A 19623-nucleotide genomic window follows, 5' to 3' on the forward strand; every position below is an offset into this window, starting at 1 on the left:
ACCAACCTTATAAAGGGTGGGTGAGTGCAAGTGCATGAACAAAACACAACACAACACTATTTTTCGTGATATTACCAAACTACCCTGGACTTGTTCAAAAACTATTTTCCATGTTTTTTTTTTCTTCTTCAAAAGAATATTCAAACAAAAAGACACAGAATCAGTGGGGGCAATACCTGTATGGACGCCCCTCTTTACACAGCTCCAGTATTTTTAAGACTGTTTCCATGAATCAATTCACTAAACATTTATATTATTTATTTTATTCATTAATCCAAAATTTATAAATCTTGTCCCAAACATGTTTAACATTAAAAGTTGTAATTGTTTCTTCTACCAATCAGTGTGATTAAGGATAATTAATAAATATTAATTTTTATAAATATTGATAGTTAATGATGGTATGAAATGAATTTCAATAATTAGTAATTTAATTTTTTTAATTTATTATTTTGGTTCATTTTAATTTTTTGGTTTAATTAAGGTTTTTTTTATTTAAATGTTTAATTAACGAAAATGTATGGCTGTGAAGGGTTTAGAAATGGTGGGAAGTTCCAATGTGATGCGGGTGTGATTATTATATTATGACATGTGGCCAATGGAAGAGGTTTAAAGGGTTGAAAAGGTGCATCAAATGGTTTGGAGCCGTAAGATGAAGCATTTGATTTGGATCGATTCCTTTGAGATTTACATAAAGTGGTGTCTGTTTTCACAAAACTTCACGTGAGATTCAATCAAAAAATTCTTGCACCTGTCGGTATGTTGTTTGGGTTTAGACGTCGCTTCCACTTAACACCAAAACAAGATCCTCTGTTTTCTTCTATTTCTACTTCATACATCCTTTGTTTTAGGACTCCATTTATTAATCTATTAGTATTATGCAAATATTTGGTTATTACATTTTGTTTATATTGATCAGATTAACTTTTATTCATTATCAAATATTATTATTAATTTTAATTTTTTTATCTATCAAATTCAATGCATCCTTTAATTTTTTTTTTGTTAAGTGCATTGAATAATACATTAATGTATTTAATGCTATTAGACTCACAAATTTGTCATCGTTAAGAGTGCTTTTATGGGAAATAGTTAATGTTAAATGCGTTATCAAGTGGATAAGGATGACTAAATACGTTATATTTACTATGATTAAATATTTTATTTTGTGAAAAGATTTATTAAATTTTTTTTTGAATAATAACAAATATTCTAAGGATATTGTGATTTCATTATTTTATATTAAAAACTAAAATAATTAAGAACATTAATTAAAATAGTATAAATTTTATAAAAATAAAACATTTTTTATATTTTTATACAATGACTTTTTTTACAAAGATTTTAAAATTTTTAAGATTTATACTCAAATTAATACTTTTGAATTTTCGTTTAAATGTTTAACATTATTCTTTTACTAATTTTCTTGTTAATTTAAATTTTCTTGTTTTTAATTATATTTAACTTTTAACAATATTAAAATAATATTATTTAATTATTTTTTATTGACTAGCATTAAATAAAATATTAAACAAACATGTATAATTTTTATGAATGTTTTTATCTTTTAAATAAAATAAAATAATATTAATTATTATATTATTATATTTTATTTAATATCATATTTAATTATGTATTTTTATAGAATTTAATGAATATTAATTATTCTTATATGATGTCAAAACTTTTTTTTTCAATAAATATATTTTTTTATCTAATGTTTTGTTGTAAATCTAAGTTACATTATTTCAATATTTTAAAATACATTAAAATTATATTTAAAAATAAAAATTAGACTAATTTATAAGTATTATAAAAGAACAATACAAAATGATCAGTAGGAAAATCTAGACTCTTTTGAGAACAATTTAAGACTCACTATTTAATGTGTCATTGTGTATAAATTAAAAGGTTAATGTAAAAGAATAACATTTTATTTTTGTTTAAAGGCAATAATTTTTAAATTTGATAATTTTAGAGACAGAATATAAAGTGATATACATTTTTAGGATTTTGAATAAGTTTTCAACCTGAAAGACAATTGAAATTAGTTATTTGGGTAATCTACATTATCAAAACTCTCGGGTGAATATCCTCAAAACGAATAACTTAAATATCCATTTTATATTTTTCATAGATAAAGTCTTAAGCATCATTATTAACTTTAATATTTTGAATATTTTATATGTTTTAATGTAAAAGATAATTTATATAAACTGCCTCACATTTTAATCAAAATTTAAAATAGATCCTGCAGCTAGTAATTAATTAACCTGAATAAAACATTTAGCACTAGATAATATCTTCTAAATGCTACTTGTGATTATATAAGATAATGAGATAGATAAAAGGTTCTTAAAAAATCAAGTGAATTAATGATAATATTTTTAAATACGTTAAAACTCAAGTCTATAACTAGTTAAAGCTACTAATAAAAATAAATTTAAAATCTGTAAAATAATTTTGTATATCAAATAATCTTTAATCAACACGTAAACTCATAACACGACAGACAATGGTACCTCCAAAATTATGGAAATGACAAAAAGCATATTCGTTTTTTGGTACAGGTAACTGTGATTACTATGAACATAGAATGGTGTTTTTTGTTTTTGTTTTTTACTAGTGTGAATCTATAGAACCCTTGACTGTGGAGGTAAACATTAATTTATGTTTCTATTTTGTTTCACTTGTCTAGTAAAAATGTTAATTTAATTGTTAGAATTGTTATAATTTTTTTCATAAATTAAATGTGGAGTTAGGTCTTTATTTATTCTTGCAGGTTGATGATGTTTTTGGCAACAAAGAAAAGAAAGTGAAGAGAAGAAAATGAATGGCTGAAAATTAGAGGAGTTTGTGGTACAAGAGAGTTGCATTGGATGGGTCATAGATGGGGATGACCATAGGATGTTGTGGGTGATAACAATGCACTGTTCGCAAACACTCAATGTGCTGTTATGTCATGTCCTACACCACGTCATCATGATTTCCTCTATCTTACTAATTCCATTTACACTACAACATTCTTCTTATGACATTCATTTATATTGTTTTAAAACTAATTTTATATTTTATTCACTATTTTAATACTAATTTATATTTTTCACTTGTTTAAAGTTAATTGAATTTCTTTTTTTACTAATGAAGTTAATTAATCGAGTTTTTTTCTTTCAAAATCAAATATTATCATATAAATTTCAGGGTATGACATTAATCTCTACCAAAGTTAGTTTATTTGGCTTCTTAAGTGATTTTGAGTTTGTATGTATATAGTGCTTTTGTGGTTGTATGTTACTCAAAAGAGGTAAAGATAAAACTCTTTTTGTCTGTAATTATTAGAATGTGTTCAATTTTATTTTTTTTTAATTTTCTTTATGTAGATAGAGCATTGTGTGACTAATTGAAGATAAATTGAGTTAGACATTCAATCCAGATAAGAGAAACTATATTTTCTATTTAGTATTTTGAGTTGAATGTATTGGTTTAGAGAAGAACTGAAATTTGTTGTTTGCTTTAGCAGAGATAGGTTGGTATATGTTAACAGAATGTGATTATATGTATGGGGTATGATAGAATTTTGTTGATGAGTATAATATTTGAGATTTTGAACTAAGATATTGTTTTGGGATTAAGAAATAAACTAAGAACAGGTATATTAGTTTGATTTTACTAGCTCGTAGTACCACTAAAAAGAGATTAAAACATGAGTTCAAGCCAATGAACCAAAAGGGTATAACTACCAGATTCATGTGTTATGCAAACAATACACTTATAAGACGATACACTCGTTAAACAATACATTCATTAGGCGAGCTAGCTAGCCGCTAAGCAATAGTAAAAAATGAAATTTCAAGAAGAACGTTGGATGATATACTTGTTGGGCAAGCTGATTAGTCACTAAGTGAGAGCAAGAGATTGAAATTCTAAAGAGAGAGCTCTGGATGATACACATGGGTGAGCCAAAATTCGTTGGTCGAGCCTAGTGAAAATGAAAAGTTTAGGTCATTGGATGAGTGTTATTGTCACTAAGTGAAAATATTTTATTAAAATTTAGTGAACTCAAGAGGTATTGGTCGTTGGATGAGCTTGTTTACCAAGCGATAGGGGGAGAACATCAAACACACAAAAAATATTTTTTATGTGTATGTAGCCTAATAAATACTAAGATTTTGTCAAAAATCTATTGAATATGTTTAGTTCAGTAAAGATTGTGGTTTTGCCAAAAATCTATTGAATGGAAGGACAATATGAAAAATATTTTCTTGTAAGTGGAAGGAACTTACTTTTTTATATGAAGAGAACCTAATTATTGAGATGTGTATTTTTATAGTTTTTAAAATTTGTTATATTAAATGTAAAAGAAAAAAATATGAGTGAATTTTAATTGTATTTATTTTTAATTGATGGTGTCACGATTAATAATACATATAAAAATGAGATTTTAATTGCATCAAATTTTAATTATGTTTAGTTTTTATTTGAATGGAATACATTCATTTAAGAATGATGTTTAACACAATTTTATATTATTGTTCGATGATTTTATCGATCTTATTATATTATGATTATGTGTGGAATTAACTCGTAAATATTATATAAATTATACATTCTTATCATTTTCTGATTTTAATATTAATTTTAACTATAATGCTAAAACATTACATAATGAAAATTAATTATTTTATTAATACATCTAATAATATTGGAAGTGTTTATTTATGTTGAAACAATTAAAGGAACATTTAAATTTGTTGATAAATGTCAAGTGATATAAAATTACAACAAAAACACATGTAACTAAAATCAAATATACAAACCAAACATGAACATCCTTTAAAGACTTTGATAAATATACTAAAAATATTTGATTACCTACAACACACCAAACATTAATGTACAAATTTTTAGATCTAAAATCACATGAAAATGAAGAAAAATATATCCCGATGTATAATTAATTTGATTAAAAGTTATCTTATCAACTTTTTTTTTTATATAAATATAATTTCGTGTTGAAGACTAAAACAATAATGTAAAAAATTAAAATATTTCATATAAAATCATTTAATAAGATTTTATTAAAAATACTGAAAATATTTAAATCTTAACGTCTCCAAATTTCTGACTGGTGGATACAGCGGTGGTTTTATATTTTATTAGAAATAGTAAAAATATTTAACTATTAACATCTCCAAACTTCTAAGTGGTGAATTAAGCGGTGGTTTCAGAGTTTACTAAAAATACTGAAAATATTTAGCTCTGAACATCCTTAAAATCCTAAGTGGTGGATAGAAAGGTGCTTTTTGTGTAGTCAAATCACCCCTTTGAAAAAAAGTTGAGATTTTAATTTAATTATTGTCATTATATTAATTGGTTTTGGGTTTCAACGTCCAACCAAAATCTCAAGCCATTTAGGCACGCATGACCCATTTTCTCATACGTCAAGCTTTCAAGTCATCGCACCATAACACGTTCCACCAACCTTATTTGCACTTCCTTCTAGCCATGCGATAATTCCAAAGAACACACACACTGCTACATTTCACTTTAATGCGTCACTGTTTCTTATGTTAAGTTGCATCTGGTGGAGGCTTCTTCCTCTTAGAACAAATTCAAACACAAAAAACTTAATATCTTTTTTCTGATTATTGTACACTTCAGACTTTTATTTCTTTCTTTTATAAATTTTGTAAGGAATGTATTCAAATATATAAAGTTTAAGATAAGTATGGATGTCAATTTTTTTAGTTTTGTTTCATAATGCAACTTATGATAAAATATCTTGTTTCTTATTCCTAGTAACAATGATTGTATCTTAAAATTATGATGTGATATTTGAAAAAATCAATAGAATTATACTTGAAAACATTACTTGTTCTTTTAGATAAAAATGAATTACTGTTTTAAAACAAAATTAGGAAACTCACTTAAAAAATATACCTCACTTTAAAAAAAAAATTCCATTAAACTTCAGAGAGAAATAGTGGAGCCATATAAGTTTAAATAAAATATAAAATACTGGTTATAATGGTTATTTTAAAATTTAACTTATTTTAAATTTAAAACAATAATAAACAAATTTAAATAAGATTTTGGTACTTTCAAATTTGTGCAAAAAGTTGGTATCATTATGTGTTTTTGAGATTTTTGTATTTAATCATTTATAATATATTGTTTTGGTCTTTAAGATGATTTTATTATTTTTAAATCAGTAATCTTAACATACTAAAGTTTTACAGTATCAATTTAAATACAAACTAAAGGTAAAAAATTATTTAACCATGTTGAATATAATGGAAAATCATTTCCGTCAATTTTTATATTATATTGTTAACATACAGATATTCTATGTTTTTCTTATATTTTTAGAAAAATATAAAATAAGAAAAGAGGGGATAAAGTTCTTAAATTAAAACTTATAACTAAAACCACCCGAGATATACCTTAATTTATTCAACGGTATAAAGGTTTGAGGTCAAGTCGGGGAGTGTTCATATTTTAACCTTGTTCTTCCCTCTGGACATTGGCACACTCATTCATGTACTAAACATTTTTTTTTTTAATTTCAAACCAAATACTAGGATTTATCCAAAATAATAATATAATTTATATTTTTTCTATCTTCTATCTGAAAAAGTTAATAGAAAAGTTATTAAATATAATGTATGAAACTTAAAAATTATATTGAATATTAGTTAAAAAGTATATTAATAGAATTTACTACATTTTTTATATTTCATTTGCTTTTTTCACTTTTTTATTTTTTAAAATAAATATAAGGGCAGAGTAGCTTTAGCTTCGAATGTAAAGATAAGAAAAATACAAAATCTAGTTCAACATTCAAATATACATAGTTAGTTTTAACATAAGAAAAGATAAAATATTTAATATTATTATGACAATACAATAATCACATTAAAAAAAACTAATTGAAAAATTTACAGTTTTAAGTACCCAATTTAGTAAAAGAATTAATGGAGTCTCAATTGAATGTATCACATTTTCCATGGACTTAAAACTTAAATAATCTATTTATTATTATCATTAATATTTAAATAACTTTAAACTATTTAACTCCAATAATAAATATTCTTAAATGAAATATAAGAAGGAAAAGAGAATAGAAATTGAAATTATTTCAGTTATATGTTACAAATACTTAGAAATAGAATTGTGATATTTTCACACACTAAAAAAAATTAAAGTAATAATTAAAATGCAGGAAGAGTAGTGTTCTGAAAGTAGTTAAAATAGGTCATCGTTTTGTGGGCAGAGATAAACCACGTTCAGGTCGCCGCGTCCTTTAAAAGAAGGTCAGAAAAGAAAGGAGGACCACCCAATTGCGCCCACACGCTTTCCCATAATCAACATTCAATTCAATTCAATGCTCTTTCCATAAATATTTATTTTATTCACCATCTCCAAAGGGTACTTTTGCCTTTTCCTTAAATAATTCTATAAAATAAAAATAATCCAAACAAACTCATTCATGTCTCTTTGTGCTAATGTTGGACAATTGGGCCTTTTTGTTTTCATCCTTTGTAATTGTCACACAAAAAACCCAAACATGTCAATTTCAATGGTTTTACCACACCTTTGATATAGACAATTCTATCTCATCATTTATGATCATGACTACTATTCTTTGTATTTATCTACACAAAATAATACTACTTTTGTTTTTTTTCAAATTTTGATGGCGTAGACCCAAAGGAATATTGGATCATATATACCTAAAGTGAAAACAAATTATCAATAATTACTTCAGGAAAAATGAGAGGTTATTTAAATGCTACAATTTCTCATTTATCTGGTAGGGAAATGTTTCATTGTAAATCCAGTTTTTCAGTTGTATCGATTGATTATCTTTATTTTCCATAAAACAAGTATGACTTTATAGACTACATAAAACAAAATGTTATTTTTTTGGAATAATTTTCTTGAGCCTACAAAAAGATCCTACTACTATTGTAGTTGGGAATATTTTTCTAGTATTTATTTCATAAAGTATTTCTGAATCTAAAAATGTGTTTTGGAATAAGTATTCTGGAATATATTATGGAATACTCATCATGAAAGATATTTTAGATGCATTTCGGATCATTCAATCTATCTGAAAAATATTTTTGAATTTGGAAGTGCTTTCTGAATTACATAATACCAAATATATTTTTTAGATGTATTATAGATTATACAATTCGGAAGATATTTTCAAATTCTAAAATATTTTTGTGATTGTGTAATCCAGAATAATTTTTACCTTTATATTATAATTTTAATGATGATTAATTTGGGGTTTATGAGTTTTTGGGGGTGCAAGAAGTAAACAAGAAGATCCAGGAAGAAAAAAAAAGGAGGTGCAGGAGAAACCCAAATTTAGTATAAGAAACAAAATCTTATAGTATTGCCCTCTTTCTAATATTTGTCCATACGGGCCCAACAAAATTTGCACGAATATATAATATTGGTACGTGGAAGAAAAAAGCTATTTAAGAAAATATAATCTTACTGTTACGGGATTAACACATTTAGAAGTCAATACAAAAGTAAAAACAGTTTTTTTACGTGGGAAAGATTGCTGCAAGTATAACAATAATACATGTCGCAAAAAGTTGACAACATAGTTTATATTACAATAGCATAAAAATTACAGAATCAATATAATTTATATTTACCAAACAAACAACCTTAAAAAGTTATCACGGTTCTCTAAATTTGTGTATAAATTTGCTATCTCTGAACATACATAAGGTAAATTCAGTGGTAAAACTTGCAGGAGCATAACTTCCTCACTAATTTGTTGTTTTTTTATCTGGTTTGGAAGTTTAGTGTTTTGATGGAGAAGGCAAATACAAAGGCAAAGAAGACGGGAAAAGCGACCAAAACAATAGCAACTGGTCCCATGAAGTTGGGTTTAAACCCATAATGGTCTTCAATATAGTGCTTGATAGTTTGATTATTCTCACCAGGCACAAAAATGGTTATCTCTACATCTCTATACTGTGAGACAATTAACCCATATACTGTCCATGCTACTGGGCAAATCCAATAATACCAGACCCACCATTTTGGAATTTTCTGAAATGCCAAGGTTGATAAAGCAATTATGTTAGTGAAAATCATAAGAGTGGTTCTTGTATTGTAAAAACCAAACTTGAACTCTACTTACTGGTCTTGGGATGAAGAAACCAGAAAAGAGATTGAAGAGTCCATAGAATGCTGCTCCAAAGATTGATGCTACTTGGTGGTTTGGTGTAATGGAAACAGTCATCATCCCGTAATATGTGAAGTACAAGAAGGAGAAAAAACTAACAAAGAAAAACCAGAGGACCTTTTCCACTTTCCATTCAAAGCTTACCATAGCATAGACTATGAATGCAAAATAAATAGTTTGAACAAATACATATGGTATTTCAGAGATAACCTGCAAATGAAACAAAAAAGCTAGCATAATAAGAAACAAGTACAAGATGCAGAAAAATTTATAGTTGTTTATGAAAAATGCATCCTTTAACCTGTGCAATGGCATAAGGCAAAGCAGAATACATTCCAGCAGCTCTTTCTCGATAAAACACTGTTCTTTCAACTGCCACTACTGGTTGAACTGTTTGACAATTGTTGACACCAACAAAGAATATAGATCCATATAAAGCTCCTATAATGGTGTTCAAATCGCTTGAGCTTCCCCTGCAAAAACATGACAGAAGAAACAGTTGTAATTACAAAATACTCAGACATAGATGTCTGTTCAATTAAGGTAGCAACATCAAACCTTTTCTTGCCAACCCTCCAAAATACTGTCCCCACCACGAAAGCTACTGCTAAGGTGAAGAAAAATCTGACAAGGTTATAATCTGGACTTCTCCAATAAGTCAACCATTGCTTCCATAAACAAGATTTGAATTGTTCCCAAGTGGATTGAGAATACTGAGTGGGAAAGTACAAATCTTTTGTTCCTGGTGGAGGTGTGCTTAATTCCCTTATAAGAGCTTTGTTTCGCCTACTCATAAGTATGTACATATGTCAGCTTAATAAAACTCACTCGACAACATTAGTTTAGTATATATCCTAGATGTTTTTAGACTTACTGGTATAAGGATGATGTTTTGTAGTACTCTGCAAAATCCATTCCAAGTCGAACTTCAGCTGCTATAGAGCTTACCTCTAACATCCATGTGGCTGGATTGTACTTATCCTTGATTTTTGGGACCCCTGGGATTGCCTGATCAAGGAATGAACATGGAGTTAGATGTTAAACTTGAATCCCTTACTGGTAAAAGAATTCATAATTATTTTTGTTGTAATGTAATACCTCAAAATATTCTATAATCTTGTGTGAATTCCTTCCTAATGGTCCTGAGTATATCACTTGGCCTCCTCTCTTCATCAACAACAACTGGTGCACAAGAAAATGTTTATCTACCAAAGAGTAATGGAGATAAAGAGAGAAAACACATGAAACATACAAACTATGAGTTTGTTGGTACCTCGTCAAAAGCCTCAAAGATATCAATACTAGGTTGGTGAATTGTGCACACAACTGTTCTTCCAGTGTCAACAGTGTTTCTCACGGTTCTCATCACAATGGCTGCTGCTCTTGCATCGAGACCTGAAGTGGGTTCATCCATGAAAATGATTGAAGGATTGGCAACAAGTTCAACAGCAATTGTTAGTCTTTTTCTTTGCTCGGTAGACAACCCAGTAACACCAGGAAGCCCAACTATAGCATCCTTGAGATTGTCTAGCTCAACCAAGTCCATTACTTCATCAACAAATTTCTGTACAGAGTGAGAAAAAGGAATATAAGAATCATTCTTCTATGCAAATTCACAGAAAAGATAAAAAAAGATATAGTATTTAGTGCTAACCATTTTCTCCTCATTATTGACCTCTCTAGGTAAACGAAGGAATGCAGAATAGATCAAAGACTCTCGGATAGTAACTTGGGGTGAATGGATATCAGTCTGCTCACAGTAGCCAGAAATTCTTGCAAATGTTTCTTGATTCTTTGGGTAGCCAGATATTCTAACATCTCCTTCAATGTAGCCACCTGTTTTTCTCCCAGCTAAAACATCCATCAAAGTTGTCTTTCCAGCACCACTTACTCCCATTAAAGCAGTTAAAACTCCAGGCCTGAAGGCACCAGTTACTTCCCTCAGTAACTGTAGTCTATCATCGGTCACTCCTTGCTCTTTCATTTCCTATTACAAGTTAAAGTTTCCTTTATATTTACCATTACTACTTATGCATGATATGATATAAAGTTATGTTAAAAGGGTGTGATAAAGTTCTTACAGCAGGCATGTCCACATAATAATTAACACTGTCAAAAGACATTGCAAGTGGTTGAAAAGGTAGAACCATTCCTTTCTTTGGGGAAACACCAATAGCTGAATCACGCATTGAATCAACATTTCTCATTCGACCACTCATTTGTTGCATTGCCACTTCTCCTGAAATTATTTATGTACAAGACAATGTTATTGAGAAGTTTCACTAGTTATATTATACTAACAAAGTTACACTTATGGCTAAGGAAAAAGCCCTCAATATCAAAGTTAACTAGTTTGATATTGACGCGTGTTGCTTCCACCTGTAGAATATAATGGCTGAGGAGCTATCTCTCTGTTGGGCTCCGGCCTTACAAGTCTAGGCTCTTCCCTAGAGTTTCCTCCAGTCGCCATTTCGGATGCTTCTTCTTCAGATATTATTGCTTGTTTTTTTCCAATGGCTAGTGAATCAAATTACAGAAGATACAATAAAAGCACTATTAGCACTAATCAACTAATGAAGGAAGTGATACATTGAAATTTTGTTATGGTATGAGTTCTTACGGTTGAGGTACATGAGTGCAAAGGTGAAGAGAACATTGTACAGAACAGTGAAGCCGAAGAGAGTCGCTACAGCTATCCAATACCATCCTTTCTCAGCGAAAACGTCAAAGTTATTTAACGTAGCCAAACCGATTGGAGTTACACCATCTGTGGACTACAAAATATGAAAATTCAAGTGAAAAATAGTTTCATTTTAGGCCATTGAATCAAGACTTTCATCCACTACTGAAAATTTATGCTACTTACCGGCTTGTTCCACCTTGGAGCAAATAATTCGTTCACTGTCAAACCATTGTACGCATATGTTAACGGTGAAATCCAGTAACCCCATATCCACCAATCTCGAATGTCACCTAGTAATAACATTAAGAAGCTTAAACATCAAGGTTCGCACATTCTTTGAAAATTTTACATGATTCATTACGAGGATTAGTCACTTACGTTTAGGAAGGATGAAACCTCCTAGTAGAAAAACAAGAAGCAGCATGAGGGCTCCACCAGTGTTAGCAATAATCATTGTTCTACAAACTCCAGATATAAGCCTGAACATCCCAGCTGCCATTTGTTGGACAAGAAAAACTAACAACAAGTGCTTGAAAAACCTGAAAGTTGAATAAGGCACCAATGTGAAACTTTGTACTAGTAATCATAGTTTATCGAATTTTATGATTAAATTTGAATCATGGGTAGGGGTAAAAACATATAAAATGAGGTAAAAAAGATAATTAAGGTTACCTGCTAGCTTCAGGTGCAAATCCTATAGGGTAGTATGTGAGAAGAACCCAAACAATAGCTTCAAAGATAGAAATGGGGATTCTGAGTAAGAAATTAGGGAGGGTATAAGTCCAAGGAGGATGGAAAAGGTGGTCTCTGTGCTTGTAGAAAACAGGAAGTCTTGCAATGGTGAGTGGTAATTCAGAAAAGCCATTGAACATGTTCATGATCATGGTAAACAAAATGGCACCTATGTAAACTGCTGCATCAGACTCATCCCTTTGATGCATTTTGGTCCTAAAGAACACAGTTGCAGCTATGATACCGATGATGCATATTTGACCTGTCTTAAATATATAGACGAAAGAGTTTCTCTTGATCAGTAGCCATTCCTTATCCCAACATGCCTTAAGAAGTCCCCTTGTGGGCACTGTATATTTCTTGAAAACAAGAGCTGCTCTGTGTCCCTTTGATTTGTCAAATGGCGCAGAAAGTTCATTCTCAAGTTGCCTTCCAACATGGAATTGCTTGAACCTATTTGCAAACTCACTCACTGTGATGTAATGGTATGGTATGTTTCTGTTTATCCAATATTGTTCTTGGTCTTTCCTTGAAGTAACCTACACAAAATTAAGCTGTGTCATTTACTTCCCCGTTTCATGTTTTCAAATTTGAAATAAGCCCTTGTGTAATAATTGATAACAAAAATAATATATATAAATCAAATGGTTTCTTCTCCTACGTGTGTCAGTTTGACTTTTTTTAATTGAAAAATATAATTTTTAAATGAAGATGTATGGTTGAATCGTTATGTTTATCCAAATATTGTTTTCTGTAATTGAAAAAGAATTGGTGATTTGGCAGGTATACCTCCTGTAAGAAATCTGCGGTTCCCTTTCTCTCAGGACATCTAAATCCACATGATTCAAAGAACTCAATGATGTGCTCACGTGGGCCCTGATAAACAATCTGACCCTCCGATATCAAGATGATATCATCAAACAGATCGAACGTCTCCGGAGCAGGCTGGAGTAGGGACATGAATATGGTTGCTTCCGTAAGGTGCACAATCTGTTGGAAGCATTTCACTATTTGATATGTCGTGGAGCTATCAAGGCCCGTTGATATCTCATCCATCAGCAATGTTTTTGTGGGCCCAACAATCATTTCTCCTATACACATAACATGTCATTCAAAAAATCAATTAATATAATATATATGTATATCACTTTCACTTTGAATTGGTAAACCATAGCTCGAGTTTCAAGCTTCTTGCATTCTATTTAAATGTGTATTTTTTTAATCGATTTGAAAGGGATATTAATAATTTATGAATTGAATTGAAGATAAAAGGTTATTTTTTTAATATTTAAACTTAGCAAAGTTGAGGTAAGGAAAGTTGTGTATGTAATCAGCAAGATTCTTTCAAAAACCAGTGTGTAAAAGGTAGAAAAGATGGACCAAGTCCAAGAAAAAAAAAATCGTAAATATAATTTTATTATCTCTTGTAGTCAGACCATTTATTTTATTAAAAAACATTTTTGTTTTCTTCTCACTCATGAGTCACGGTTATAGAGAAAATTGTGAGTATTTTTGTTATAAAAAAACATCTCAGTCAGCCAAGTACATGTGGCTATATCTTAACCTTAGGCGAGTTTTTTTTATTGGATGAGTTGATTAAACCACGCCTTTCAAACATAAAGATAATGTTCGGACAGAAAAATAATGAAGTAGAAAACAATGACAGAAGAATTGGGAACAGAGGAATTTAAGAAATGAGGATTTGAGTTGAGTTATTACCTGTTGTTACACGCTTCTTTTGGCCACCAGACACTCCTCTGTGCATTTCATCACCCACGATTGTATCTTTGCAAATATCAAGCCCCAATATCTATCCATACATCAAACACTGACAAGTTATTATCTTTCGTTGCTCATTGAAAAGATAGATTGGTAGCTGTGAGATCATGGTTTGGACTTTTGTGGGTGGGAATGGATAATCTTAAACCGTAAACATAATAAATGTTGTGTAAGAAAAATCACTCACTTTGAGAGTATAGTCAGTAATGAGACTGCTTTCTGTTCCCTCCATTGCAGTGGCCTAAAATTGTTGAAAATGTGAGAACGATTCAATAAATTAACAACCCTGTGAAAGTTCTGGGTTCTTTAGTCTTCGGAACTCGATACGTAATTAATAATACCTTCATGAAAAGATCGAGTTCTGCCTCTGGAAATATTCCAGCTTCTTTTTCCCTTCGAGCAAGCTCGGCTAATAGGTCTACAGTAACATATTTGTCAGATAGTTATAGAAAAGACTTCTACTAGAAAATTCGTTAACGATTTTACAGTGATTTTTTGTTACCATATCGTGTTCCAACTCCTTGACATCTAGCTGAGAAATCGAGGGTTTCTTTTACTGTCATTTCTCCAATATGCACATCATTTTGGCTAATGTAAGCTGAAGTTTTTCTAGGGACAAACTCATTGAGCTTGTAACCGTTGTAGGAGATTTCTCCTCGTACCTGTTTCATTCAAACAAAACTCTTGTTATTATTCCCCATCACCAGTGTTGTTCAACTCCACGTGCTAGAAAAGTATAAATTGAGAATTTTGATTTTCTTTCTCATTATAGCTTAGTCAAAAAAAAAATGAAAGGGCTGGAATCTACCCTCAAATCATTGTCCAATTTTCCAGCCAACGCCAGCAAAAGGGTCGTTTTCCCAGAAGAAGGGGGACCAAGCAGAAGGGCCATTCTATATAGAACAATAAGAATGGTTACATTACATTACACCAACCCAAATTATAATAATGAACAAATAAACCTAGGTGAGCTAGGCTTGAAATATTTTAGTTAGATAGGTTCGAACTAATTAATGATGAAAATCTCGAGGTGGTACCTAGAAGGTTTAATAATGCCGGAAACATCTTTAAGAATCGTGAGCTTTGTTCTCTTGGCGGTGCTAATCCCACATAAGCCAAGAGCTGATTCAGCAATGTTCAATGCAACGTTTGGTAGGGTTGGCAACGCTCTGCTGCCAACGTAGGAATCTGCCTCAACTGTCAAATTTTGAAACCTCACTTCTACTGTTGGGAGTCGGATACCAACCCTGAAATTGGAACAATTGAAAAAACAAGTTCATATTAATTGTTCTGCATAATGTATTGAACGTGGGAACCATTTGTTAGAAGAAAAAAAAAGAAAAAGTGTATCCATAAGCATGTGTGAGTGTGACATGATTTTGGAGCAATGACTTGTTCACAGAATAGAAAAAAGTGAACATGACAATATAAGGGAATCGCATGCACTATTTCTACAGCAGAAGGTAACGTATCATTTCAGACATTGACACTCTACTTGTTCATGTATTGAGTTACCTAATTTGATGTAGTGAGACAATAAACAACTTAGAAGAATGGAGAAAAGGCAAAAAAATTCAATCACATGAATAGGTTCTTTATATAGATCTCTGTGTTCACTATTGTTCAAGATTCATTCCCCCCATGCCCCCATCTCTCTTCAATAATGCATTGGGAATATTTCTCTCTAATCCCCATCTCCTTAAAATCAGACTCTTTGATTTTTGAATTTGATCCTTTTATCATTTTGTTTATGTTGGTTTTGATAAATGACAAAGACACGCAGTTTAATATGATAAATGAGTGGTTACGTCATGTGCACGCTTAAATAAAAAACATTTGTCGTAACTTACCTTGCCGGCCTCAAACGAAGTCAAAGCTGTATCATATACATAAGCTAACTAACCTTCATTTTTGTTTCTTTAACATATGGAAAACAAAATGTTCCCTCAAAACATAATTGAGTAAGTCAGAAGTAAGTGGAAGAAAGCAGAGTCGTTCGTGAATATATAATATAAGAACTATTGAACAAAAATTTACGATGAGAATAAAAAAAGTATGAACTTTCTCAGATTCCGGTGCAGAAGGGTGAAGATGAGAGACAGAGAGAACTCACTTTTCGAGTCTGTTTCTGAACTTGCTCAAGTACTTTTCATTGTCTTCTTCGGCAACCTTGAAGATTCTGTCGATAAACTCTTGCCTTTCGTTCACATCTAACTTTCTAACATCGACTTCTCTGTGCTGCAATGTGCTGGGACGAGCATGATCACCACCCTCTGCAAAAGTTTGCAGGATACTTGTTCTTAGCCTGTCGTAGGTTGGTAATCTTTCTATGGCTGCCCACTTGAGAGCCTCTTCGTCCTCATCAATGTTTGATGTTCTTCGTGAATATCTCCCACTCGCAAACACACCCTCCATTCTCCAACTTGACCTGCTTAAGCTCCTACTTATGCTTCTGCTCAAATTCCCACCCTCCATTTTATCTCTCTCTGCAGTTGTGGATTTCAAACATGACATGACATGACAACAAAATTAGAACAAGGATGTTTCTATACCATGAAAGAAAAAACATAAAAGATTTAGGAACTGTCTAGTGCAGATACGGTACTTACATGAATGTTTTGGGTTATAGAACTTCAACTTCTGTGCTCAGCGAAGAAAGTTTGGTTGTTGGGGGGTTGAAACTAAAAGCTCCTTCATATTTTCTTTCTCTCCTTTACATATTTTCCACTCATGAGAGAAGATTTGGAACGGATAAACCACTAAAATGAACAGGTTTTCTGATATGAAGAAAGTGTTGTGTATAGTCTAATGATGGAAACAATATTATGCATATATAGATGTATGTGTGATAAATGAGTGAGAGAATGTGAGAGAGAACACGAAGAGAGAGAATGGTTTGGTGGCAGAATTGTCGTTAGTCTTAATCCTTTATTCAAATCAAACACTTGATGAATAATTAATTAATGACTTATTATTATGTGTGTACTGTGCTAAATGCAAGAGAGAAGGTTCATTCAAACATGAATGTTGAACCGTGAACAATATATATCCACACTCTGTTTTTTCTTTTTTTTTTATGGAAAATGGGTTGTTACGAAAAATATGTGGAAAATATTATTCCTATTAATGACGTACAAGTTTAAGCAGTAACGAGTTTGGTGATGTTTAAGACCTATCAATAAAAAGGAAACAATTCATAATTAATATTTAATATCTTTTATTTATTTTTTAATTCAAATTGGTAATAATATTCAGCACTAGTCATGTTTATAAAGTTGGTAAACTAGGAATAATATTGAATTAGTGGATTGCATGTCCAACCTAAAGATAATAAATACTCGCTTTTTTAAGCCAGAAGAAAGATTGGAAAATTAAAAGCAACGGAACCTGGTTTTAGGAAGTTAGTATTTTTCTAAGTAATGATAGTTATAATGAAAAAAAAAAGAAAAAACTTAATGAAACTTTGACTAATAACTCGGTCAATTATAATACTATTAAGAATAAAATGCAGCAAGATTATTCGGATCAATATTAGATAACAAAACATCATATAAAAAATATTATGAAGATAAATAATGGAACCAACGATTTTCTCCTAATTTCTCATTTGAGGACCTGGTCAGGAAAAAAATCGATTAGTTCTATAAACTGAATAATTCAATATATAAAGTATTAGTTCTGAAACATTCACTGCCTTGTGTCGCTTAACATTTTTTAATGCAATAGAAAATTATTCACAATGAAGTTTGAGTTTATCTCCACGGAACCTAAAGTTTGACTAAGTTATCATGCCGTTCTCGGATTTTTTCTGCAGACAGCTAATCCCAATATAAACACAAAAATACATTAAAATCAAACCTAACGACTCAGATATTTTTTAGGCATATAATTTATAAACAGTCCTCTTTTTATTACTTGACAGTATTTTAACACTTGTTTTGGTTAAAAAAACACGGATTTGGGGATAACATATAATAATAATGTTATTTGTATACATTCTGTTACGAAATTTTGACATTCTTTTATGATATTACATCATTGTATTTATGTTATGCATTTCAATATATTCTTTGTTTGATTTTTTTTTTCTGAACAAGAAGTCAAATTTAATTATTTTTAATAAAATATTTTAGTAAAAGTAACATTTTAGAGATTAAATAAATAAGAATTTTCATATTATATTTAAGCGGTTAAGAAGTGAACTTTTCCACGTATATTATGAAATCACCTTATCCATAATCAGTGTGGTACTTTCAACATACCTTTGTCAAAATATATGCATAAAAATCAAGAGATTGTTAATGAGTGATTCAATAACGGTTCAATAGCGGGTAGAACAATATTCAATAAATAACAAATCTTTCAATAGCGGGTGTCACAATAGATTGGGTGGTTTGATAGCGGTGGAACAATCCCCAATAAACAACAAATTTTCTGATAGTGGATGGCACAATAAGTCAAATAACTAACAAATCTTGTTAGGATAAACTCTAACTCACGGCTCTAATCCAATGTTAAGAGGTGAACTTTAAGTCTAACTCAATTTCATAAAATTAGCTTATAAGATAAGTTTTACACCCATTTATATATTATGAAATCACCTTATCTCTAATTAAAGTGAGACTCCCAACATGCATCTAAAAGTTAAAGAAAGTATATCTAATATTTATCATTTCTTTTTTAATATTACTCTATACATCATGCCTTGATTCATAAGATAATTACGGAATTAAAAACATGTGTATAATAAAAAACAAAAACTATCAAGTCTAAGTTTAATAAATTTTAAAAGGTGTGAATACAATTTGTCATAATTCGTAGTAAAGAATGTTGATAGTAAAAGTTATTGTTAGTATCTTCTTGATATTCATTTGGTCTCATTTTTTTTTCCAAAGCATTACGTAAACGTTATTACATTACATATACTTACATAAAAGTATCCTAATAAATTTTGTGCTTGTGTTGTTTTTCTTTACTAAGAGACCTCTAGCTACCCGACAAAGAAATTTAACTTCACTACGTTGACCACTGGAATTAATGTTGTTTCTAAAGGAAAGTAATACAAAGACTATATATATATTTGGTATCTAAAGAGATAAACATATGATATAATAAAAAGATAAATAGAGACAACCTTGACGAGTGTTGATAAATATTTATATTACATGCAAAGAAGAATTATTGATACATCAAATCCAATTTTAAATTAAATTGT

The 19623-nt window shown here is 30.1% G+C and overlaps 1 protein-coding gene across 1 annotated transcript; it reads right to left on the bottom strand.

Annotated features, from left to right (window-relative positions):
* Positions 1–8585: 8585 nt before the first annotated feature.
* Positions 8586–17301, bottom strand: LOC114184018 (ABC transporter G family member 36). The gene is made up of 23 exons (XM_028071244.1): positions 17018–17301; positions 16522–16894; positions 15446–15655; positions 15217–15301; positions 14911–15070; positions 14750–14826; positions 14596–14649; positions 14349–14439; positions 13419–13720; positions 12570–13168; positions 12276–12436; positions 12081–12187; positions 11835–11988; positions 11594–11731; positions 11296–11453; positions 10869–11201; positions 10488–10778; positions 10313–10396; positions 10089–10222; positions 9773–10000; positions 9516–9687; positions 9170–9424; positions 8586–9078 (listed from the first exon to the last, which is right to left on the bottom strand). Exons 2-23 carry the CDS (start codon positions 16881–16883, stop codon positions 8809–8811), a joined length of 4425 nt encoding a protein of 1474 aa, XP_027927045.1. The 5' UTR covers positions 16884–16894; positions 17018–17301; the 3' UTR covers positions 8586–8808.
* Positions 17302–19623: the final 2322 nt, after the last annotated feature.

This window comes from Vigna unguiculata, chromosome 5 (assembly GCF_004118075.2).
Source record: "Vigna unguiculata cultivar IT97K-499-35 chromosome 5, ASM411807v1, whole genome shotgun sequence".
In the NCBI taxonomy this organism is placed as follows: domain Eukaryota; kingdom Viridiplantae; phylum Streptophyta; class Magnoliopsida; order Fabales; family Fabaceae; genus Vigna; species Vigna unguiculata.

Bases quoted from the DNA above. Each gene is read 5' to 3' on its own strand.
- LOC114184018 (XM_028071244.1), bottom strand. From the start codon at position 16,883: ATGGAGGGTGGGAATTTGAGCAGAAGCATAAGTAGGAGCTTAAGCAGG. The intron at 11,202-11,295 runs GTAAGAACTTTA...AACTTGTAATAG, and splicing joins ATTATGTGGACATGCCTGCT to GAAATGAAAGAGCAAGGAGT. The intron at 9,688-9,772 runs GTTTGATGTTGC...ATGTTTTTGCAG, and splicing joins TGGAGGGTTGGCAAGAAAAG to GGGAAGCTCAAGCGATTTGA.